The following is a 26,518-nucleotide window of genomic DNA, read 5'->3' on the forward strand; positions in this document are numbered from 1 at the left end:
GGCACCTCTATTTAACGTCTCATCCAAAAGACGGCACCTCCAACAGTGTAACACTCCCTCAGTACTACATTGAAGTGCCAGCATGGATTACATGCTGGAGTCTCTGGAGTGGGGTTTGAACCCACATCCTTCTGACACAGGCAAGAGTGCTGCCACTGAATCAAGGCTGACACCAAGAGTGGGAGACCATGGAGAGATTTAAAAAGGAAAAAAAAATCCATGTTCCTGTCATGGGGGGCATATTTAGCACTTCATTTTGAAATAATAGGAATTCCAGTGATGGGATGGATGTGTTTAGCACATTGCGATATGCTTGGATCAGGTACAGTATTCATTCGTGCTTTCTTTTATTTTAAATCTGCACTACTTACACTGGCCGGAAAGGGGCGCCACTCATTGCAGCCAGCGGGCGGGTGGGTGATCGGAGGCAGCAGTTGTCAGCGGAGGGTGAGTAGGTTTCCGTTATATAAAGGTGGGGTGGGGAGGGGAGGGTATACATCGAACGGCAAGGCAAACAAACCCTGCGGGAAAATAAAGGCGGCGGCAGTAAGGGCAAGGGTGCGATGGCTGGGGGAGCACGGTAACCGGGTCGAGGCAAACGGCGCCTTGGTGTCATCAGTGTGGACTCTGATGTCGTACATTGAAAATAGAAAAGTGCGCCGAGTGCGGCCTCGCAACCGGGCCTCCCCTTCCCCTTCTCCCCTGAATCCCCTCTCCACCTCCCCGGCCTTTAACCCCCTTCCCCCCCCTCCCCAGGCCTTTACCCCCCCTCCCCCCTCTCCCCTCTCCCCAGGCCTTTACCCCCCTCCCCCCTCCCCCCTCCCCCCTCTCCCCTCTCCCCTCCCCCCTCTCCCCAGGCCTTTACCCCCCTCCCCCCTCTCCCCAGGCCTTTACCCCCCTCTCCCCTCTCCCCAGGCCTTTACCCCCCTCCCCCCTCCCCCCTCTCCCCCTCTCCCCAGGCCTTTACCCCCCCCCCCCTCTCTCCTGAATCCTCCCGGGCCCGCCGGCCTTTACCCCCCCCCCCCCGTCTTTACCGAGCCCCAAATACACCGCAGTGACCGGTGTCGTGGTTTGTATTTATTTATTAATCCGAGACACTTCCAAATGCAGCTTCGGTCCCAGTCGCCTTGGAGGTCGGCGTGTTTTTATTTGTTAGTATTTAGCGGGGGTGCGGTTGTGCCTGAGGGATGTTTGTTTATTTGCTCGATGCAAAGAGCGAGTTTTGGGGGCAACCTGAAGGTTTATTTTGTCCCCAGGAGTGGAATCCGTGACCTGGACACGGGATAAAGCGTCGGGCGCTGATTAGAGTCAGTGGCCTTGAGTTTGCCCGAGTTAACTGACGTCTTGTTTGATTTATTCCGTGTCCTTAAACAGAATATATAACCTTCATTGTCCTATTAATTTTTCCAGACACAAGCAGTTAGTCATTAATTTTATTTGGTTTATTCATGATTCGTTTCAGTGGGAATTGCTAATTCACTGTGAGTTTTGCTGTTTTGGGGCTCTTCACAGTCTCGCTTAAGTTTTTCAAATAACACAGATTGATGTAAATTTCCACCGTTTTGCATTGAATATTTCATTTCACACTGTAACTTATCTATAATGATATAGACTTTAGTATAATTAAGTATATGACATTCATCAATCCCACAGACCAATCATCCCCATCCTTGTCAAACTCTATTGGCCTCTTCTGCTCCAATGAATTGATGTCCAGATCCATTTCTTCGTCTTCAAATCCCTCCATAGCCTTGTGGCACCCTATCTGAGCAACTGTCTCTAGCCATTGTCCCTTTACACACCCTCCGCTCTTCTGACACCAGATTATTGTTTGTTCCCTGATCCGTCCACACCACCGTCGGAGCCCAATCACGCAGTCGCTACACCCTGCTTTCTGGAATTCACTGCTGAAGCCATTTTGCCTCCCTCTGGTTGAACTCCTCCTCAAAGTCCTTCTATTTAGTCCTTCTGAAGGGCTCCTCCTTTTTCCTTCTCATTATCCAAATTTCCAACTGGCTTATGGGCTCCTGAGACATTCCTTCAATGTGAGGAGTGCTATAACTTGTGTACTTATAACTTGCTTTTGTATAGTGCTCTTAGGATTGGAAAGATGTACCACAATGTTTCACAGATCAGATTAAAAAGTTGTGTGCTTTTTAAATGTATTTGTGGAGGAAGAGCATCCTTTTAAAGAAAAACATACTTTATAGTCTTAACACGATGACCAAAAAGTTACACTAGATGGGAAGGGGGCTGTGTCTGCACTGGAGTTTGGTCATTTGAAGTATGAGCTCAAGAACTGAAAATAAGATTAAAAATTCAAATGATTCACAACATTATTGCAAAGCTGAGCACAAACATGTTGCCACCAACTGCAGCCTTCAGATCATTAACGACAAACTGTACTTTCTATTGAACAGTAAGAATCCTATACGCATCATAGAGACAACCATTTTGAGGTTAGAGTTCAAGTGTGCTTTCATTATATGGAGTCACAATAACCCTCACATGGGCCTTGATGCTGCAACAAAGTAATTTAAACATAGCACAGTAAAGCAAAACAAGCAGGAACACCACCCCCCCACCCCCCCCCCCAGCCAAAACACTGACAAAAACTCTTCACCTTGAAAATTATGAACATGAGATCAGGTTGAATGGTCTGGTGGAGCGAGTGACATTCAGGAAACAATATGAATAACGACAGGCACAGATACTATATATAGATCTTGATTCTATATACAAGTCTTTTACTTTAGGCCTGACCATTACTTTAGAAAAGACACAGCACCAACATGACTGGGCATGGCTGCTCCTGGTATCGTTGAGGTCGCAAGGGTCCAGATGTCAATATTCTGAATAGAAGAGCTTCAGTGCTGCCAGCTGGAAGATCAGCTGTTTTTAACGAACATTGATCTTGCAGCTGAAACAACAGAGGTAGGTCCACACCTGATTCTTGGGGGTTGCAGAGCTATAACCTTTACCACCCATTGTGCCCGGCCCCAGACAGACAGACAGAATCATGATTTTTCCTGATTACATTGTGGACCCCAGTTTGAAAACCCATGGTTTAGGCTCATGTGAAGAGTGACCACATGGGTGAGGTAGTGGATGGTGATGGGCATGAGAGGATCTGTACTCCAATGTTAGCATTTTCAGGATGGGGGAATAAATTGGAAGGACAAAATAAACACCCATATTGGTGCTACACAATTGGGCCAGCAGTGTCCAAGCCCCCAAAGAATTTATACAAACGCCATTTATATACAGTAGACCACAAAACCAACACACAAAGGTCAGGTCTTAATAGCAACATCTGTATACACTCCATCACTGCTTACTGTTCGAGGAAGTGCCAACTGCAGACTTCAAGAATGCCATGATGGTGGCATGACACAACAAGATCCTTACGAAGCAAAGATTGTACCAGGCATAAGAGATACGTGTGTAAATAAAATGGTTTATTTGAAAGTTACCACATTTTGTTTATTGTGAAGCTGACTATATAACTTGGCTTGGTTTTGTGGTTTCTTATAAGTCATGGGAAACATGATGTTCAACATCTCTAAATGCAGTTTCCTCAATTTATTCTTGATGTTAGGAATTATGTTGTCACTTGACTTAATCAGAACCTCCTCACTCATGGAAATGTATTTTATGGTTCTCTATTGAGCATTCTTTATGTGAACACTGATGGGAAATCTGTGGTAAATAACGACAACCAATTTATTAAAAAGAAACAAATCAAAGGCTTTTTAAATAAATAGCGACAAATCTTATTGAATTTTAATAGAGCAGGAACTTGCTATCCCCTGCAAAAAGCAAAAGACTCTTTTTGAACCTCACACCTCCCTCATGTGAAACAGCAGCCCAAGGCTCAGGAAGAGGAACAAAATTAGATTTGGTGGGAATGCTGTCTGAATGATTTGTGATCCACAGATGAGTGGACTAAGTAACCAGGTGATTTGAATTCCCTTGAATTGATGCTGGGATGGTCACATATCAGTGTTTTTCTGATCAATTTGTGCAACAGTTAGAAAAAAACTGAATATCTCAAAGATGAAATTCCTCCTCCTGCCAATAATTTTAGTACAGAACAAGAAATTGTACTAGAGATCAGCTCAGAACAAAGTCAAAATCCAGATTGGGATTTCCTGTGTGTACTCGCACCAGATTTTTTGATTAAATTATTAAAGGAACAATAGTCCCTCTCCTATGAGTTGATAGATTTTAACCAGAAATGTGAGGTATAAATTTAACAACCATATAAATATGCATATAAGACAAGAAATTTCAGATACTGTTTGTGGGTTGAAAATAGAGGGAAGTCCCACCCTTGACTTATACTCTTCCCTTCCCTCCTCCCCACCTTGATCTTGCAGTTCTCTTAGTATCCAGCAGTGTGCATCAGTCCCCTCCAGACAATATGGGCAGACAGTTGCTCCCGACCTCCAGCACTGCCGCTCTGTAACTGGCTGCTGTTTGGAAAACACGTGAGAGTGGTGTGTCGTTTACATTCTGTTTTTCCTTCCTGGTGTGGGGACGTTTCTTAGTACAAAGGTATAGTGACTCACCTCCGTTAAGATGCTCCTTACCTCTTTTATCATGCTGTCTTAATGTCTCCTTGTGTGGCTCATTGTCAAATTTTGTTTGAAATCGCCCCGGTCAAGTGCCTTGGGACGTTTTACTATGTTAAAGGCGCTATATAAATGCAGCTTGTTGTTGTTGTACACCTGTTTCTTTTGATTCCTGAATTTTCTGGATCTCTGTACATCAGTTATCAATATCTAGTCTTTTTACTGATGTTATGTAACACAAATGTGTGCATCCTGAACCTCGGGATGGTATTGAAGGGTTAAAAATCTGTTTGTATTTGGGTGCGGACCAAAGGTATTGTGACTCACCTCCGTTAAGATGCTCCTTAAACCTACCTCTTTGACCAAGCTGTCCTAATATCTCCTTATGTGGCTCGGTGGATCGGTGTCAATGGTATTAGCTTCACACAGTGGAAAGATGAGTCATTTCTGGGATAATTTGACAGAAAGGTTGCCAAATAACCCTGGGGTAGAAATAGCGTTACAGCATCAGAATTCAAAACAGAACTTGATTTTAGAATTTTTTTCTTCCAATTGATTCCCAAAATATTATGAATATTTCTCCTGCTCATTTGGAATATGTGGAAAATCAATTTATTAGATATTACATTAAGAAGTGACATTTTGAAAGATGTGATGGTGTCTAGTCGAAGGATTAAAATGTTGAATCACTATAATGTTCAATGAAGAAGTATTATCCCTACGTAAAGAGGGTTTAAGAATATACGCTTATATCTTCAGTAGTTTTCACATTGGCATAATACCAGCATTGACATACCAATGTGTCTATGCATGACAGCCTACAGATTTCTTGTACACATCCATATATATTTATACCAGAGTCTAACACTAGCTCCACCAAAGGTTTTAGTAACTTTTAATACCAACATACACCTATATTTCTGGAACACATTTCTGCCTGCACTGCACGGTGGCACTGGTGTACACCTACACATCATCTGGCCTCTGCTTGGCATCTCCCCACTGCGGAGGCTGAGATCAGGGTCACAGTGGAGTGGAGAATGAAATCTATAAGCAACCAGACTATGGAGTTGCATGTTGCTGCTCCAGTACCCTGTGCCTTGACCACGATTACCCTTTAGTTTTGATCAGTGAACAGTCACCAGAAATTTGGCTGAGTGACATTTATCGATTGCCCACGCGGTCACAGATGCCGCTCGATATGGGCAGTAACAGAGCTATTGATTTTTAAATTTGTTTTCTCCTTTTACGAGTTGATTTTTCTGCTTTTATGTATGACCCCTCGCCTTTGCCAAATATCTTTCCCAGGACCAGGGGGTGGGTAAATAATCTGTTCTCGGGACTGGCAAATGGGATGATCATGGGTCCTTATTAGATGCTCGCACAGAGTTGCTGTAGGGATAGTTTTTGAGCCATGGTCACTGTTAGGATCTCAGTAACTCCAGCATAAGTTCCAAGGAAAAGTAAGTTGAAAACTAAATCCTTACTCCCAAAATTTACCACTTTAAGAAAATTAAATCTGTTCTATTTTGATTTAATTTATTGTATTTATTCTGTCTTTAGTGACATTTTTAAGTTCATAACTTTTATAATTTTTGTTAGATTTTCTTCCATGCTCTGCTCTGTTTTAAACATAGTCTTCATCACACAATTAGATTTTACTGCTAACATCTAATAAATTCACTTAACATCCATTAGTTCTGGACTCCGCACTAATTTTTTTTCGCATGCTTTCACAATCTAAAGCTTTCAAATTTCTAGATAGATAATCATTAATGTGCGATTGCAGTGGAAGCAGTCTAGGTTTTAAGTTTATTGATATTGTATTTATTGGCATGTTATTTCTGTTGCTGTATAAAATGGGTGGAATTTTCAGAGACCCCTTGCAAGCAGCAGGTGGCTTATTGGAAAATTGCGGGTGCACTGTTCATGATTTTCCAGCCATAGAAATCAATGGACAGAAAATTGCAGGCAGCAACCTGTGATTTTCCCACAAACAGCCTTCTGCTTGCAAGGCCCCACTGGTGATACGGTGGCTCAGGAAATTTTGCTTGACGAACAATTCCTCCAATTATAGCACTGTTAAACATTGTCTTTCAGAAATTAGGACAATGACTTCCCAGACTTGTGTCAGTATTTGCAGGGTGTACCTGGGAGTGTGTCAGTACATGCTGGGGGTCCCTGGGAGTGTCATTATTTGCAGGGTGTACCTGGGAGTGTGTCAGTATATGCTGGGGGTCCCTGGGAGTGTGTCATTATTTGCTGGGTGTATCTTGGAGTGTGGCGGTATTTGCAGGGGGTCCCTAGGAGTGGGTCAGTATCTGCAGAGGTTCCCAGGCGTATGTCAATATTTATAGAGGGTCCTTGAGAGTACATCAATATTTGTAGATGATACCCCACACAAGGAAGTTTTGAAACCACTGCTTTACAGGCAGAGGATATTTTATTTCGATTCCTTTGTTTTTATCTTTTGCTTTCCTTGTTTTTAATTTTTTAACTTTCACCTTTCCAAATTTTCTCACCACTCCTGAAGGTTCTAGCAGCCACGCCAGTCCCTTCATATGTAAGCTATATGGTGAGCGTTGGCAGACCATTTCACCGCCAAGGATCTCAGCCAGGTCCATTCCTGTCCTCATCTGATGCTCACATGTTTGTGTACACACACACACACACACTCACGACAAACCTGTCTTGATTTTCTCCACTCTCTAACCATTACTTCTAAGCCAGCTGAGATCAGGTAATGCAACACAGACTGGAGATCAAACTGATTCTTCCTGTTCTGTATGGCTAAACAATTCACTAAATAAATGCGCTGAGCCACTGGGAACGTTTAACAGCTGCATCTTTATAAATAACCTCTAGGCCTGTGCATATAGGATATGGGCAAATGTGGTTAGCCACAAGGTACTCATCTATTTTAGCATCATTTTCAGGGGCTTTTATCTTTGCATGACAGCACACATGTGAAAAGTCAAGCTTGTTTATCACTCTGCCTATAATAAAAAGAAAAAAAGAAAGCAGTACATTTATATTGTGCCTTTCACGACCTCAGGACACCCCAAAGCGCTTTGCAGCCAATTAAATACTTCTGAAGTGTAGTCACTTGTAATGTTGGAAGTGCGGCAGCCAATTTGCACACAGCAAGGTCCTACAATCAACAATGTGATAATGACCAGATAATCTGTTTTTGGTGTTCATTGAGGGATAAGTATTGGCCAGGACACTGGGGAGAACTCCCCTGCTCTTCTTCGATTAATAAAAGTGCAAAATATTTAATAATTGGTTAACTGCACACAAAGAATTAAAGTCATAGTATTTGGAAAGGTTAGAGAACTGTTTAATTAATTTATGTATCTGAATACTACTTAACAGCGTTGCCCTTTAATGGGAGCAATTATTATCAAACCAACACAAAATGGAGCCATGATGATTTCTCCTTTTGATAATTGTTCAACTTCTCAAGTGAAGTTAACATTATCTCTCCCCTCCAGTTCTTTGAGTGTGAGGTGATTAACTCAAAGCTCAATTGCTGCACCATAACACTTTGGGGTAGAGCAGGTTGGAGAGACCAGTTCTTCATTCATTTTCCCTCCACCATGTGAGGCACAGCATTTCATTATCGGTTCCATTAAGCGGCCTGTTAATGTCACCAAGTTGGGAGTCATACCCGAGACTTAACAAAAAGTCCAAGAATGCAAAAAGGTCATGCGGCCCATTGAAGCTTACCTTATTGCATTCCCGTTCACCCAGCCTAATATCCACCTGTATTTTGAACTGCCCTTAAGCCTTCGACTCTATTACGTTACCTGGTTAATTATTCTGTCCTTTTGAATGAAGAGATTTTTTCTGAGATCTCTTTTGTGTTTAGTAAGTATATAAACATTTACCAATGGCAAGGTTTCAAAGTACACAGTTTCACTGTCGCACATTATCACGACTAGAAATTGGCCTTGTAGGGAATCATGGAACAAACCTGCATCCTATCATCCCCTCGGAACAGCAAGTTGGTTCCAGCATAGCTGGAGGCACTGCAAGTTCTGTGATCAGGTTTACAATGTTTGTGCTCTGAAATACACTTTACAAATACATTTTCAAAGGAAAAGTAGTTGCAGTAATTGAAGCCTAATGTCATCTCCATAGAGTATGATTCTTTATTCTGAATTCACGTTACAGGGTAAATACAAGAAAACATGGGTAAATCATTCTCCCATTTACCTAATTTCTCAAGACAAAGCAAGAAAGAGGATACAGCACCCATTGTGTCAGAGACTGACAGAAAGGTTCTAGAAAACACAAACGAAGTACAGGGCATCGGTAATGGAGAGGCCAGTTCTCATGTTCCATACGTAGAGTTTGTGGGAAGAGAGAACATCACGTGTCCCACATGCCAAGGAACAGGAAGAATACCAAGAGGTAGGTAATTTTCCACTAACATTAATGAGAAATTTCCTCCTCACCTTCTCTTGAATAGTAGCTCCCTGCCACCAATATTCGAAGGAAAGGAAAATTCCACTGTAGGCATAACAAAGCAATAACAACTACAAACACTCTGTAATAAGGCAAACATTGTTTATAGTCCTCTTGTCAACCCAAGGAAGAATTGAGGCCAACGTATAATAAAGCACTATTGATGCCAACTTTATGGTTTGGCAAACTAACCAGCATTCCTTTATTTTAAGGTATTTTTAATTTCTTAAGTACTGTGCCCTCTTTCATATTCTAAGAGTGTAGCTGATTACTGGCTCTCTGGCCTTAGCTAGTGCTACATTTAATCTAGGAGGTGTATGAATCAGTATTGCAAATGCTTGTGATTTACTGGAAAGATCCTTGTTTTATGACTCGGGCTCTCTCCAGATACCTATTATTCATATTCAAACAAATATCAGCTTCCATAGAAAGGTATGCACAAAGTGGCGAGACAGTGGCTCTCTGGGAAACAATGAACACTATTACCATTGAGGTATGCATTGGAAGTAATACAGGATATTTCTGTACTTTCCTGATTTCTCCAAGTGATGAAAACACTACACTGACAGTCAGCATTGACCAAAACTACTAATTTAACTTTACTAAGAAGTAAGATTAAACTGAGGCAAAAAAACAGCATTTTTAGATGGACTGCATTGCTTCACTGCATTTTATTACATCTGTTTAAAAACAATAAAAGTTCAAAGTCTTTGTGGTTCTGTGCCATAACTTGGACCATGCGTCTGTGATGACCAGTTTAAAATCGGGCTGAGCCCTCACAGACTGCCCCGGCCCAAAGAAATAAACAAGTTGGAAAACAGTGAAGACCACCGGCTACCAGCTTAGCTTTATGACTGTTTACACTGAAACTGAAGCAAGTGTAAAAAAAAGATTTTGAAAAGGTGCTTTTGTAATAAATCAAAATTAATCAAAACTGTCAATCAAAATAGATTTCAAAGTCATAAGGTTGCTTCACAGAATCCCGACTCAAAAGCAATTCGCAAGTTTTCAAGACAAAGCAAAACTGCCAATTGGGCGAGAGACTTGCTCATGGGACCTACTGATGTGAAAGCTATTGTGGAGACATAATAATTGTGAATGTATTTGACTGTAAGTATAGACTATTTGTAGTAAGATGATCGGTTTTAATTACTTTTATCACCTGGGTGCATTCCATGACACCTAACACAGAAATAAGTCATCCCCCACTTTGAAGTAGGCAACTACATAATAGGCAAGGATATATTTTTTTAAAAGGTAGAACTATATTCCAGCTAGTTTCTTGTTACACAATAGAAAATGCCTTCCAATTAATCTATGAGCAATTACCATTTAATTGACTTCAGGATGCGCCTATTTACAGCAATAAGAACTTGTGGTCTTAAAGGGACAGGCCAGATTACAAACCCTCAATGTCAGAATAATACATGGTGCATTACACAGTATTACACTGCTGCCTTTATAAAACAGCACAAAAGAAAAAAGAAATTGTATTGTATGAAACGTCTTTCACAAACTTAGAACGTCCCAAAGCGCTTCGAAGTACTTTTGAATTGTAGTCGCTGTTATAATGTAGGGAAATGCGGCAGCCAATTTGCACACAGCAAGGTCCCACAAATAGTAGTGATATAAATGACTGAATAATCTCTTGGTGGTATTGGTTGAGGGATAATGTAGGCCAGGACACTGGGAGGACTGCTCTTCTTCGAATAGTTCCATGGGACTTTTTACATCCACCTGGAGGACCTCAGTTTAACATCTCATCCGAAAGATGGCACCTTTGACACTGCAGCACTCCCTCAGTACTGCACTGAGGTGCCAGCCTAGATTATGTGTTCAAGTCACAGGAGTGGGACTTGAACCCATGATCTGATTCAGAGTTGAGCGTGATGTCACAGTGCCAAGGTTAGCATCTTATCCTACAGCATATCCTCTAACTAGCCACAAGCAAAACTATGCAAGATCTGATTGTATTTTAAAGATTTTTTTCTCTTTTTACATTTCCAGGCCAGGAGAATGAGCTGGTAGCTCTGATTCCGTACAGTGACCAGAGGCTGCAACCACGACGAACGTCAGTATTAATGTTTTACTGTTGCAACAATTTAATATCTCACTAACAGCCAAAACTGAAGCCTTTCATTAAAAAAGAAGAAAACCAATTCCAATTATTTTATCAAATGCTGGAATATGATTTACTTTTCAGGAAGCTTTATGTGGCAGTCGCCGTGGTGATCAGCCTTCTGATTAGTGGACTTGCGATCTTCTTCCTTTTCCCGCGTTCCATTAAAGTAGAACACGTTGGTATTAAGTCAGTCTACGTCACCAATGACAAAGCGGATTATAGAGTTTTTCTTAAAATAACGGTAGGTTCATCATATATTAGATGTAATTTTAAACTCCTGTTGTGCAGGGATAGATTGGTACCAAAAGGAACAAGTCCTGTGTAATCTGGCTCCTGCCATCCATACTGTCTATTGCAAAATTAGAAAATATAATTTAAAGTGGTGCATTGGCACCTCGATCTTTTCTGAGGCTTGGGTTAAGACAAATTATTGTGGCACATTAAAGGGAACTTTTCTGTGCAGCATCTGATGTGGATTGTTGCAGGGCGACAGTGGGAGGCCGAAATTCCTGGCGGCGAGAAGCTGCAACATTGGCGAATCATTCCTGGGGTCAGGAATTTAGGGCAGAATCTGGATTCACCGGATTTGCACCCCATGCATCCTGTTAATTGGAGTGGGCAAGTCTTTTGCCTGCCCTACCTAAGTCCACGTTCAGGGCTACCCTGGGAATTCCGCCCAGAACGCCCACTTTAGGCCCAGTGGAAGCCACACCTGCGGAGAGCAGGCAAAGATTCCATTGCGGGCCTTGTAAGGCCCCAGAAATGGAAGGAGTTAAAGATAATTGATCCCACATACTATTAATTACTTTCTGAACTAAGGCACTATGTTTCCCGGAGGGGAAAGAAGTATTTTAAAATTTAAATCTTCAGCCCTTCAAGGGTATGTAGCTTCCTCCATCAGAGTGGCAGGAGGCCGCACCGATTTCACGGGACCTCATTGGCGCAGGCACCTCAGTACCGCTGCTATAGGGCCAACCACCCCGTTTCTTTAAGTGATCGTGTCCATGGGATTTGGATGAGGTCTATGACCTCAAGGGCAGGGATACTGGAATTTTAGGGCCTGTGTGTCAAAAGTGAAAAAATGCTTCATTTCCAAGGACTGCCAACATACAGAGTCTGGCTCCCCACTCCAAATGGAAAAATGGGAGAGCAGCACATGGACATCACTATCTTAAGATTGGATGGATGCAAGCCTCTGTTTCCTGTCAGTAATGATGGTTCATGAAAGGAGTTTGGACAGTCTTAATTAAGCCTCCAACGGATCCTAGTTTGCAACACAAAACTGTCCACAACTCGGCACTAATTGGTACCAAATTGCCATTTCACTCAGAAAAGCCACAACGATGGCTGGTGTGGGAAACGAGGTTCAGGAGGGGAGGAATTCTGAGGTTATGGTTCAGGTAAATTGTGGAGCTTTACATGACATATTTTGGGCTCATGATGTGCCACTTTGTTTTCCTCTTTTGCAGAATATATTAAATGTAACGAACTACAACTTCTACAGCATCAGTATTACTGATCTCAGTGTTCAGATTGTGTTTTTTAATGAAGTCCTTGGAACTGTCAACATCAAAAACACTACAGTCTTCAGGCCCTTGGGAGGCGGCCAGGTAATGCACATTGGCTCAGTTACCTTTGGTGATATTGGCAGATGAATTTCTGTGTCGCTATTTTAACAGAGGTGTTAATCTATATTTTAAACAGGTTACCACCTACACTAAAGTAGCACACAGGGGACTGTCATACAAATATGTTAAGCTTGTATCCACTAATATCACCAACAGTCATTTCTAGCCTCATTAGTTTTTGCTTGCTTGCATTAAGTTCTACTTCTGTATTTTGTCAGCCGATGTGGTCATTTTTTGGGAACTAAATAATAGTGCAGTGGAGTCATAGAATCATAGAAAATTAGGGCACAGAAGGAGGCCATTCGGCCCATCGTGTCTGTGCCGGCCGATAAAGAGCTATCCAGCTTAATCCCAATTTCCAGCACTTGGTTCGTAGCCCTGTAGGTTACGGCACTTTAAATGCACATCCAAGTACTTTTTAAATGAGTTGAGGGTTTCTGCCTCTACCACCCTTTCAGGCAGTGAGTTCCAGACCCCCACCACCCTCTGGGTGAAAAGAAATGTCCTCAGCTCCCCTCTAGTCTTTCTACCAATTACCTTAAATCTATGCCCCCGGTCACTAACCCCTCTGCTAAGGGAAATAGGCCCTCACTATCCACTTTATCTAGTCCCATCATAATTTTATATACCTCAGTTAAATCTCCCCTCAGCCTCCTTTGTTCCAAAGAAATCAACCCCAGCCTATCCAATCTTTTCTCATAGCTAAAATTCTCCAGCCCTGGCAACATCATCGTAAACCTCCTCTGTACCCTCTCTAGTGCAATCACATCTTTCCTGTAATGTGGTGACCAGAACTGTACGCAGTACTCAAGCTGTGGCCTAACCGATGTTTTATACAGTTCTAGCATAACCTCCCTGCTCTTATATTCTATGCCTCGGCTAATAAAAGGAAAGTATCCCTTTTGAACCACCTCATCTACCTGTCCTGCTACCTTCAAGGATCTGTGGACATGCACTCCAAGGTCCCTTTGTTCCCCTACATCTCTCAGTATCCTCCCATTTGTTGTGTACTCACTTGCCTTGTATGCCCTCCCCAAATGCATTACCTCTTACTTCTCTGCATTGAATTCCATTTGCCACTTTTCTGCCCATCTGACTAGTCCATTGATACCTTCCTGCAGTCTGCAGCTTTCCTCCTCACTGTCAACCATATGGCCAATTTTTGTACCATCTGCAAACTTCTTGATCAAGCCCCACACATTCAAGTCCAAATCATTAATATATACCACAAAAAGCAAGGGACTCAGTACTGAGCCTTGCGGGACCCCAATGGAAACAGCCTTCCAGTCGCAAAAACGTCAACCATTACCCTTTGCTTCCTGCCACTGAGCCAGTTTTGGATCCAACTCGCCACTTTCTCTTCAATCCCATGGGCTTTTACTTTTTTGACTAGTCTGCCATGTGGGACCTTGTCAAAAGCCTTGGTAAAATCCATGTAAACTGCATCAAACGCGTTACTCTCATCGACCCTCCTTGTTACCTCCTCAAAAAATTCAATCAAGTTAGTCAAAAATTCAAAAAATTCAATCAAGTTAGTCAGACACTACCTTCCCTTAACAAATCCATGCTGACTGTCCTTGATTAACCCATACCTTTCTAAATGACGATTTATGCTGTCCCTCAGAATTGATTCCAATAATTTGCCCACCGCCAAGGTTAGACTGACTGGCCTACAATTACTCAGTCTATCTTTTTCTCCCTTTTTAAACAACGGTACAACGTTAGCAGTCCTCCAATCTTCCGGCACCACGCTTGTAGCTAGGGATGATTGGAAAATGATGGTCAGAGCCTCTGCTATTTCCTCCCTTGCTTCTCTTAACAGCCTGGGATACATTTCATCCAGGCCTGGCAATTTATCTACTTTCAAAGAAGCTAAACCCTTTAATACTTCCTCTCTCACTATGTTTATCCCATCCAATATTTCACACTCCTCCTCCTCCTTAATTACAATCTCTGCATCATTCCCCCTCTTTTTTGAAGACAGATGCAAAGTATTCATTAAGAATCATACCCACATCTTCTGCCTCCACACGTAGGTTACCTTTTTGGTCTCTAATAGGCCCTACTCTTTCCTTAGTTATCCTCTTGCTCTTTATGTATTTATAAAACATTTTGGGGTTTTCCATAATTTTACATGCCAGTATTTTTTCATGCCCTCTCTTTGCTTTCCTAATTTCCTTTTTAATTTTACCCCTGCACTTTCTATACTCCTCTAGGCTTTCTGCAGTACTGAGCTCTTGGTGATTGACATAAGCTTCCCTTTCTTGCCTTAGCTTACCCTGTATACTCCTTGTCATCCAGGGGCTCGAGATTTAGCAGTCCCATCCTTTTTCTTTATGGGAACGTGTTTACTCTGAACCCCTTGAATCTCCCCCTTGAATGCCTCCCACTTCTCTGACACCTTCAAGTAGCTGTTTCCAGTCCATTTTTGCTAAGTCACTTCTCAGCTTAGTAAAATTGGCCTAAAAGAGTCCTTGCGTAACTTCAGATCTAGGCTTTTTGGTAAGCTTTGGGCACAGTAATGTAAATGAGGATTGGGACTTGCTGTTGCAGACATGATATTCTCTTCAGTTATGTGTCTGTTTATAGTACAAGAAGTACTTGCAACAGGAAACTGGTGTCTAAGTACATTACCACAAACTTACAGATGCCTGTCATCCAAACAAGTGTGGCAGTTTCTAGGCCAATAACATGCACTTGTATAACGTCTTAATCCAGACAACAGTCTCACAAGGCACTACATAATATGGGGGTTGGAACCAAAACAGGAGAAGGAAGAAGAGTTGGGGGACCCTGAGATGAGCTTCCAACCACATATCCTGTCCATCACCAAGACTACCTACCTCCACCTCCGTAACATCACCCGTCTGCACCCCTGCCTCAGCTGATCTGCTGCTGAAACCCTCATCCCTGCCGCTGTTACTTCTAGACTTGACTATTCCAATGCTCTCCTGGCTGGCCTCCCAGCTTCCACCCTCCATAAACTCTGCTGCCTGTATCCTAACTTGCACCAGAAGTCCCCTTCACCCATCACCCCGTGCTTGCTGACCTACACTATCTCCCAGTCCAGCAACGCCTCTATTTTAAAATTCTCATCCTTGTTTTCAAATTCCCCCATGGCCTCGCCCCACCCTATCCTTGTAACCTCCTCCAGGCTTACCACCCTCCGAGATCTCTGTGCTCCTCCAATTCTTGCCTCTTGCGCATCCCTGATTTTAATCGCTCCACCATTGGTGGCCGTGCCTTCAGTTGCCTAGGCCTTAAGCTCTGGAATTCCCTCTGCCTCTCTTTCCTCCTTTAAGATGCTCCTTAAAACCCGACACTTTGACCAAGCTTTTGGTCACCTGTCCTAATATCTCCTTGTGGGCTCAGTGTCAAGTTTTGTTTGATAATGCTCCTGTGAAGTGCCTTGGGATGTTTTACTATGTTCAAGGTGCTATATAAATGCAAGTTGTTGTTGTTGTTGTTGTTGTTGGCACAGTCAAAGAATAGATTGTCAGGAGGCTTTTGAAGATGGGGAGATTGGGCAAGGCAGAATTGTTTGGGAAGAGAATTCTAGAGTGCAGGGTTTAAGTGGCTGAAGGCTCTGTCACTGATGGTAAAGTGAAGGAAGATGGTCATGTACAATAGTGCAGAGGGTGCGAGCAGGGCTGAAGGAGATTGCGGAGGTCAGGTGAAGAAAGACATAGAGGGGTCTGAAAATGAGGACAAAGATTTGGATATCAATGCGTTGGGGGCACGGAGCCATGAAGGTTGGCAAGGACTGGGTAATAGGTGAGTGGGACTTTGTGTGGAATAGGATATGGGAAGCAGAGTTCTGGTTGAATTGAAGTTCAAGTTGGGTGGAGGCTTGCAAGGAGGCGTCAAGCCTGGAGGTGATTAAGGCACGGATAAGAGTTTCAGCAGTGGTGGGGGTGAGGTACAGACAGAGACAAGTGATATTTCGGAGGTGGAAGTAGCCGATTTTGGTGATGGACTGAATATGGAGTTTGAAGCTCAGCTCAGGGTCAGTGAACACACTGGGGTTGCGCAACATTGGGTTCAGTTTGAACGAGCAGCTGGAGGGGAGATGGGGATCCAGTGAGAGTGTGTATCACTTTTGCTCATCAATAAACATTCAGTGTTCATACATGATTGTTGTGGGAATTACTTCTTCTTTCATATATACAATACAGACCGTATAAAATCTGAGAAAATAGTACGTGGTCATCTATTTGGTTTTTGTTTTGTAAAAAAGAACTCAGTGCTATGTTTGTAATAGGTTCATTTGGGCCGATCACTAGTGCAGTCAGGCAATGCAAATCAGAACCCTGGACTCAAACATTTATCTCCAGTTTCAGTAGACTGAATTACTGTGAGCGCGGCCAAAGTTGAATAGCCTGCTGACACTCACTGTCCAAGCTCACACATAATAATGACCACTTGGTAGCAGAGGGTGAACTACACTGTGTCCCGACATAGCGTCAGTGTCTTCAGAAAAGGAGGGAAGCTGACAAAATTGGTGGGAGAAGGAAACAGAACGGATCTTTGTGAGAAATTCGAACCAGAATAAAATGGACTATAAAAGAATGGGATGGGTTTTTGGGGAGATTATAACATTGTGTTATAACAGGGAGAAAAGCTAAGCAGCAGGTGGGAGTATTTATAGTCCGCACGCTTTCTGTTGTGGGCATTCGGGAAGATAGAGGTTTGATGATTCTGTTCTTGTGCACAGTACCATTTGGAGCTGGAATGGAAGGAATGTAGGAATCTGGAGGAAGCAGACTAGAATGATGGGTACATCATGGATTTTCACTATTTAATTGTGGTTGAATTTTTTTTATTAATCAGTTACTATCTCATCCCTCAATTTTTAATTGATTGAATTTTCTCCTGTGACCCACCACTCTTCGAGGTGGGAAGGAGATGGTTGGTACAGGAATGGGACTTTTCAAAAAAAAAATCCACATTACAAATTCATTTTGAGCCCCTCTTTCTGTTTTTCTAATGTAGACCAGGTGCACACAAATAAACCTCACTAATTATTGAGAGTCACTAATTATTAATGAGAATCCTGCACACAATTCATTCAATGTGTACAAGTTATCATTGTATAATTACTGACACAGACATGGGAAGAAATCATCGTGCAACAAGATTCCTTCTGTTACTGCTGTCAGAACGACCCAGAATTTCAAATTCATTATTTTTCTTTCTGCAGTTCAAACACTTTACTGAATTTCAATGTAGGTGAGATCTATATCTGTAACCAATCACTATTACACACATCCATACATAAGGCCATTTACTCACTTTACTTTCCCCACTTCTGTTTACTGGTCTCATGTGCCTCTCTTTGGTGTTCTGTACAATTTGATTATATCTTTTCTGTTTTTCAGATTTTCTATGCGGTGACTGCTATGCTAGATGATCTAGGCATGTAGTAAGTATTGTAATGATAATTGTGTTTAAAAATTGACTGGCCACAGGAATGAGATGGCAGTGATTACGGGCAACATTTTCCATTTAATCCTGTGCAAGTGAACAATAATGTCACCGCCTATTAGTGTGGCAACAAACAGAAATAACACTAATGATGTAAAAGAAAGAACTTAGATTTATATAACGCATTTCATGTCTTCAGGAGATCTCGAAGTGCTTCAGAGTCAATAAAGTACCTTCAAAGTACTGTTATTTGTGGGCAAACTTGGAAGTCAGTTTATGCACAGCAAGGTCCCACAAATAGCAGTGAAATGAATCACTAGTTAATCTGTTTTGTTGGTGTTTGTTGAGTGATGAATGTTGGCTAGGACACCAGGAGAACTCACTGCTTTTCTTAAAACAAGTGACATGGGATCTTTTACGTGCACCTGAAAATGTAGCTGGGGCCTTGGTTTAACGTTACATCCAAAAGACTCCGCCTCTGACAATCGCTCAGTTCTGCATTGATCTGACAGCCTGAATTATGTGTTCAAGTTTATACTGGGTTTGAACCCACAACCTTCTGACTTGGAGGTGAGAATGCTACCAACTGAGCCAAGCTGACACATTTAAGATACATTTTTAGACGCTGCCCAAGGGAACTATAATTAATCTTCACTCCAACCTCAAACCTGAGAATGTTTTGGACATTCCGAAATACTGTCACATTTTCCAATTTTCTTGCCTCCTTTCCTTAAGCTGGTGACTCTTGTTTGGGTGCAGTTGCACAGATACCGATAGCCCTCCAGTACCTAACCTGGTGGGAATTCTTCATTGTGTGAGCCTGGACAGTGACTGTTCGCAGGCTATTTTACTGCAGAAGATATCTGTCCTCACCCGACTTCCACTCTAATGTCAGTCTGCAATTATGGAATAAAGATTTATTTAAAATCAATTGTATGATAACATTTCTCCAACCATTGCTATTTACGGTGAAAGATGGGTTGATGGACGGAACTGCCACAAAATAAAATGTAAATGTTAATGAGTAATTTGGTACGTATAAATCAGAGAATCTAAAATATGTTCTGTTTTCTTTTTGTCTTTAAGCCATTACTGCACAATGCCTGAAATCAAAGTGCACAATATTGTGATCTCAATACAGTAAGTACCATAGATTAGGCCTTTTCCTTAGTAAGTAGAATTTGAATGCAGGTATAATCCAAGTAAATGAATCTGTAATTCACTTTCTTTTAACCAAAGTCCCTATTTCCTTCCCCTTGCAGAGCACTCATTCTGTGCATTCCTTACCTGAAGGGAGAAATGGAATAGTCTCATACACACACACTGTGTCTATGTTCCCTCCTGTCATGGAGGATGGCATATTCTGTTCCACACAGGCTGCTTGTTTCTGTGTAATAGTGACTACCTGTCAGTTTTGAACCAGACGATTTGGTTTTTGAGGTGGCCTCCTAGTAAATTTGATGATCAGGCAGAAAAAGGTCTGATTTTCGATTACTGCTTTAAAAAAACTGCTGTGCACGTGTGAATATAATTCCTTTCGCATTTGCACATGTGCAACTCGGCCCATTTCCCACGAACAATCCGACCTTTTTCACACAATTACGAACATGCTGCCCCATCCAGTTTGGGATTGGGCAAAAGTTTTCAACCTCAGTATATCCTCCTGGCAAGATACTCCTCATGGTTTCATGACATCCGTCAGGTCTTTCACGTCTCCATGTAACCTTGCACTTCAAGAAGACATTGCTACCAACTAGTCACTTTAAAACAAATCCATCTGTGCAAGTAAGTTATTTAAACATAGATCTGTTAGTGTAGAAACCTTCCTGAAATATAAACAAGCAGTGGCTGAAATGGATCAGTAAATTAAATGCAGCAACAGCCTTCCTAAAAAGTGTGTGCAAAAATAACAGCATTAAACAGTTGAGAGTTCTATCATTTGTTCTTTTCCATTTCTTCCAGAGCAACAGTGACAGCCTGGTATTTGTCACACTCTGAGCAAGTCTCCGTTGATGCCTACCAATACGTTGACTGCGGCTCCAACACCACCCGTGTTCACAGCCCTTACTATCCTTCCCAGGGCAACCATTTGCAAGAGCTGCTTGGTTAACTCGAATGGTGTTAGTGCCCTTTCTCTAAAGGCTTCCAGCATGGCACAAACACGTCCTCCTCTGTGTGTACATATCGTGCTTCTGGACTGATGAGAAGCTCCATCAGCCAGTTCAGCACTCGTCTGCCTGATTATTTTATAGTGCTCTGTGTGGCAATGTAACACTTGTACGAGGAGTAAATTAATTTGGGATATCAAGCGTGTAATGATGATTTGATAATCTGACAGTTCTGGTGATAGCAAGTTCTGCTGAACTACCAGAGCTGGAGGATAAGTGAAATCTAGCTGGGAAATGAACAGGGGCTGAACTGTAAAATGACGTTTGTTGGTTGATTTTGGATAAGACAGGTGTACTTCTTTAAGGCCTCCAAATTTAAATGTCTGGTTCCTTAATAAGTCAGCTCTTGTTCATTAGACTGCTGCCTCCTATTAGAAGAGATGAGAATATACAGAAAGCTTCTTTTGTGCAACATCTGTGGGCAACCCTCTAGATACTTATAAGAGGTTCTTTCTCATTTTTAGGTCCTGAAGACTGAAACCCAAACTCCTGAAAAAGATACATGTGTAAAATTGTTCCAGATTATCAAATTATTTAGATTACAGAAAGGCAGGATGTCCAATAACTAACTTGGAATGATGGAATATGCAAAATAATTCACTGAACAGCATCGGGGTATGCAACACTTAGGTTCCGGAAGGTTCTGAGTGCATTATTTAGCGTATTCCAGTGATTTACATTGTCTGTTATATTTCTACCACTTGTTCTGTGGTTCTGGAAATGAAAAAAAAATATTTTTAATATATTTTATATCAAATATTCAACTCAGGCCCCTTATGGTTCAGTGGATAAATGCTTTGTGTATTGTGGCACTGTGCCACACCAGTCAGGATGGTCCCAGGTTTGGTCCCTGGCCTCTGCTGATTTAGATGATCTCAGTTGGAAAGGAGAGGAGGAAGATGGAAGTGCACGGTTGGGCTTAGTGTTCCTAGGCTAGGGCAGGAAAAGTAGACCAGAGTAGGAGCTCCCGATTGCCGTCCAACAATTCGTATTGGCAAGTGCACGCGTGTGAATGTTGGGTGAACACAAGATTGGGCTCAGCTGTGATGCTTCCCACAGTTGAACAGACTGCTAACACTGGCAGGCTCGTACATGAAAAATGGGCACTTGGGCAAGGTGCCAATGGGTGCCCATGGAACCGTACCACAGCATGAGCCACCTCTTCAGCAGAGGAGGAAGAGTATCAAAGAGGAATATTTTTTAAACCTTTTAAAAAAACAAGAAAACCTTATTATTTAGATAAACACTGAGCCATAGTAGACAGCCGACCTAAGGAGGTGTCCCTAGTCCATGAGCACTAAAGAGTTATGAGTGTATCAAGGGTGTTGGTATGTGTCTGTGTCTTAGCCATACAGAGCAAATAAATCTATTTCAGAACCCTTAGATTTACTATTGTAGTTCATGGTAGTAATTCAGTATTTTCTCTGGTATATATAGTGTTCTCTCCCACAGTCACAGTACATTAGGGACTAGTTTAGCATTTTTTTACTTGTGTGCACACCTCAAGTTCTTTTGGGGGGAATAGTTAATACTACAGAAGACTTTATTACATTCCATCCTAGCACAGTCACAACTTAACACATGCCAAGAACAGTTGGTCATTCCTACTCAAATGCTTTTAATCAAAGGGGGATTGGTTATTTAAAGTAGGATATTGTTCTTCTCCAAATCCACCCATAGAGGCCCCAACAAACTCTTCTCCCAATTTTTTTTTGATGGGGGTGGTGGGGAGAATGCATTCTTACCGTACAAGGTTCTCAAGAGGGATTACTGTCCATTGCATTGGATTGGTGCTGAAGAGAAACACTGCTTGCAGCATAATTACCTGCTTCAAGAATGACTTCACCAGTAATGACCAAGTTAGAAAGTGACTGGGTCTGGGACAATTTGCTTGCATCAGATTTGCACACACTGTGCAACAGGCACTTTTACTGAGGATTTCCATGTTTCTACAATCACAAATGAATGCAAAATATTTAAAATTATTTCCATCCCGCCATTTTGTTCACTGCTTAGTGTTCCAGCCACCTGGACCATTACTTCCTGTTTTGGTGCATCACCAATGAAAGTAAAGCTGACCTGTGTTGTGCCTCGCAGACAGTTAAATATTGATAAATTGTCTGTATTCCTCTATTTAAAGAATATCTCTCTGCTTTCCATGTTTTAAGCCAAAGTATAATCTTGCCATATCCATGTTTAAGTTATAAATTACAGCTTCTTCAATTGAACTCTCTGAAAATCTTTACTCATTCATCTTATGGGGTTGGGAACATGACTGATAGCACATTTTCTGTTTCTAGGAATAAAAGTATAAAATTGAGTGGTAGAGGAGACTTTCTTAGAAGAAGGAAGACCTGTTCAGGTACATAGATCATTGAAGTGTCATGAACAGGTGCAGAAAATAATCAATAAGGCTAATGGAATCCTGGCCTTTATGTCTGGAGGACTGGAGTACAAGGGGGCAGAAGTTATGCTGCAGCTATACAAAACCCTGGTTAGACCGCACCTGGAGTACTGTGAGCAGTTCTCGGCACCGCACCTTCGGAAGGACATATTGGCCTTGGAGGGAGTGCAGCGTAGGTTTACTAGAATGATACCCGGACTTCAAGGATTAAGTTACGAGGAGAGATTACACAAATTGGGGTTGTATTCTCTAGAGTTTCGAAGGTTCAGGGGTGATCTGATCGAAGTTTATAAGATATTAAGGGGAACGGATAGGGTGGATAGAGAGAAACTATTTCCGCTGGTTGGGGATTCTAGGAGTAGGGGGCACAGTCTGAAAATTAGAGCCAGACCTTTCAGGAGTGAGATTAGAAAACATTTCTACACACAAAGGGTGGTAGAAGTTTGGAACTCTCTTCCACAAACGGCAATTGATACTAGCTCAATTGCTAAATTTAAATGTGAGATAGATAGCTTTTTGGCAACCAAAGGTATTAAGGGATATGGGCCAAAGGAGTTAGATCACAGATCAGCCATGATCTTATCAAATGGCGGAGCAGGCACGAGGGGCTGAATGGCCTACTCCTGTTCCTATGTTCCTGTGTAGATAGAATCTGTGGGTCTCCAATCCCAGTGCAGGGTTCACTGGATGGGACTAAAGATCACAGAAAGGTCACTTAATGTTATAGGGCCAATTCTGTGACCGGTCCACCTGTCCAGTGTCAAGATGATTAAGTAAACAATAGTTGTGTGAAAGTCAATTAAACCAATCTCCATTCTGTTTCCTGTGGCAGCTTCTGACTATTGCTGTTCAGAATGACACAAAGGGCAATTTTATGACACCTCGCATGCAGCCAGCAAGCACGTATCAGGTTGTCACAGGCATGCTGCCCATGATTTTCTGTCCAGTGATTTTAATGGACCAAAAATTGTGGGCATATCTGATACGTGCTGGCAGTATACAGCTTGCCGGTGATGTGAGGCCTTGTAAAATTTACCCCATACATCTGATGCTTCAAAAAAAACTCGGGAGTTTAGTACGGCTAGGAAACATTGGGTCAGAAGGGGTGAGTTACTGTTGTCGTCATGTTTAGTGACACTGTCTAAGAGAATACCCTTATGATTTCACTAAAATGACCGACCAGAGGAATTCTTCATGCTCATTCTTACCATGTTGGTACACATAGCGAGCAGATTAATTTTTATTTTGATGCATATCATGCCCAGTCACCTTGATTTGTTAAAATTACCTGAATGCGAAGGTACTTAGTATAAATTTAGAGATCCTTTGCTTTTCTGTTTGGCAGTATGATCACTTTTGTGTAATGGGTTTGTTTCTTTCATAGTACAGACATATGAGGTGTGTTATCATGTGCTGTAAGATCAGCTTATTTTGCTGCGTATAGCCATTAATGTAACTGACACGGTCCATAATGATACTTTTTCAAAGGCCATAAATTTAAAATGTTAAATGTATTTTGAACTTTGCCATAACATTTTTTGCCTTGTATTACCATGGAATGCTTGTCTCCTCATCTCTTCACCTGCAGCTTGTGTGTGGAAAAATGCCTTTAGTACACATTGACATGGCAAAATGGGCTGTAATTTATTGGTCTGTGACTCTTCCTGTATAAGTGTATATAATTAACTTTTATGCCTGACACTACACAAGTATAACTAGAAAATGGCCTAATCTGGTACTTAGCCATGCAGACTGGGCATGTGTCAGATTCAATCTCTGGTTTGTGTTCATCTGAGCTGGTGCATCATTATGCATGCTACAGTTGGCCTCAGCGCCCCTGAGCTAGGGTGGAGAGCACCTGCTGCTGATCACAATCCATCGACTCCTACTAGTAACTGCATGTGATGGGTGTAGATGGGATCAGGCTTAGCGATGCTGGCCTCCACAGTTGAATAGTCCACCACGACTCACTGTCTAGGCTGAAACATAAAGAATGGCCTCTTAGGTGAGGCACCAGAGAGCTATTCCTACTTATGGAACTTTTCCCCAGAACCTTTAGGATATTGAAGGAGAAAAAAGGAAGCATTTGAGAATTTGCTTGGGTACTTAGACTAACATTGGACCTGAAGTACATCAGTTAAAATAATTAAATTGACGCCTCTATCATCCACTGGATGTTTTAGGTTTGAGGGAACTGACTAATAAAGTGTTTCGAAATAAGCGTGTTATTTTAGTGTTTCACTGTCATTATTTATGGATAAACAGTTGGCAGTGAGATAACAAAAGGAGCACAAGACCTCACTGTACTTGTCATATGAGCTTGCACTGCTCCCCAAAATGGCACTTTATAAAAATAAAGCAACTGTCATAAAGCTGAAATTAAGTTAACCTAAAATTCTAATTACATATTGTACAAAATACCAGATATGAGGCAGTAAATTAGAGACCGAAATTTGATCCTGAGCTTCAGATGAATTTAAGCTTTGTTCTGCTGGTTGACGATGTCACCTGAACCCCTGGATTAGGTTCCAATTTTGTAATTCCTTTGCAGGTATCCATTATTCCACGTAATTAAGCAGTCTGAAAACACTGGCAGCCCATGACAATTAAGCCCATGAAAAATGTTTCCACATTGCAATTCACATCTTCAGTCTATATTACTGTAAATCATGGAATCAACACAAAAGGTTATTAAACTGCACTAAATGGATGACTGCAGTTGGTAAACCACTACCGCTGCATTGTGACATGTTTTAATCAACTGTTCTTTGTATTCATTTTTCTATCCAAAGGAAGATGATTTTAAACTTCTGGTTAGTAATTAAGCCTAACAGTGTTGAGAGTTTACTGGTTAACCAGGTAATTAAGTGATGTGGGCTAAGCCATTCAGTTTTATCAATGTCAACCAGATAACTGATTCATGGCTCTTCCTGCATTTTCCCAGTTTTACATGTCAGTAGTAGAGGCACTCCATCTTTTGATATAGTTCAGTTCAAGGAACAGCCTGGCCTAAAAACTCTGTTCAAATGCTGCCATGTTGACCATTGAAGGAAGCTGGCCCTGTATTGGGAACTGTATCAACTACAGCGTGAAAACTTTCTGTCATTTACTTATTGTTCAGATTATAAAATAATTTCTACTGCAGATAATTGATGTCATTGCATCACCAATCATGTCATTGAGCATCTATCTGTGTAAACCTGATGACATTTTATCATGGTAACCATGCTCCTGTAAGACCAGAAGTCCAAGGAAATTGCAAGAAAACTAGAAAATATGAACAGTTGGTGGTCTTAAAGATGCCACTCCTGGTTACATTGGTTTGTGAATATGGGAAACATGCTTTGTATTCATTCTTTGCCAATAGCCATTTACCCAACCTGTACAGCAAAAGGATAACTAGTTATTGAATTTTTGATGTCTAAATTAACCTTGTGCATAATGATAAAATGTAATTTTAAATGTAATGAGTTCTGTAGAAAGTGGTGTATCACACCTTACTATTATTTTAGATAGGTACTGCCCTATGTTTTCAAGTGAATTGTCTTGTAATTCTGGCTTTGTTGCTAATTAAAGGATAATTGAAGTTTCTTTGTCAGGTTGAATTAATATAAATGCATAGTGATTAGTAATTAAAGGAAATCAGTCGTGTGATGACTGAGGCAGAAGGACCGTTGTGACTGGGATAATTTGAATAGCACTGTGCTGCCAACACTCAACGTTTCATT

The 26,518-nt window shown here is 41.6% G+C and overlaps 1 protein-coding gene across 4 annotated transcripts; it reads left to right on the plus strand.

Annotated features, from left to right (window-relative positions):
• The first annotated feature begins 382 nt into the window (after window positions 1–382).
• On the plus strand, window positions 383–26,376 carry tmem106a (transmembrane protein 106A). 4 transcript variants are annotated; one of them, XM_067968934.1, is made up of 10 exons: window positions 399–447; window positions 2,757–2,934; window positions 4,380–4,557; window positions 8,751–8,990; window positions 11,052–11,115; window positions 11,248–11,407; window positions 12,636–12,776; window positions 18,173–18,216; window positions 19,305–19,358; window positions 20,181–26,376. In XM_067968934.1, the coding sequence occupies exons 4-10, from the start codon at window positions 8,768–8,770 to the stop codon at window positions 20,326–20,328; spliced, it is 834 nt and encodes a 277-aa protein (XP_067825035.1). In that variant the 5' UTR covers window positions 399–447; window positions 2,757–2,934; window positions 4,380–4,557; window positions 8,751–8,767; the 3' UTR covers window positions 20,329–26,376. The 4 variants fall into 4 exon arrangements, with proteins under 4 accessions (XP_067825034.1, XP_067825035.1, XP_067825036.1 ...); XM_067968935.1 differs by lacking the exon at window positions 4,380–4,557; XM_067968933.1 differs by lacking the exons at window positions 2,757–2,934; window positions 4,380–4,557 and having other exon boundaries at window positions 383–447.
• The last annotated feature ends 142 nt before the right edge of the window (window positions 26,377–26,518 follow it).

The sequence above is a fragment of the Heptranchias perlo genome, chromosome 30, assembly GCF_035084215.1.
Source record: "Heptranchias perlo isolate sHepPer1 chromosome 30, sHepPer1.hap1, whole genome shotgun sequence".
Classification (NCBI taxonomy): Eukaryota; Metazoa; Chordata; class Chondrichthyes; order Hexanchiformes; family Hexanchidae; genus Heptranchias; species Heptranchias perlo.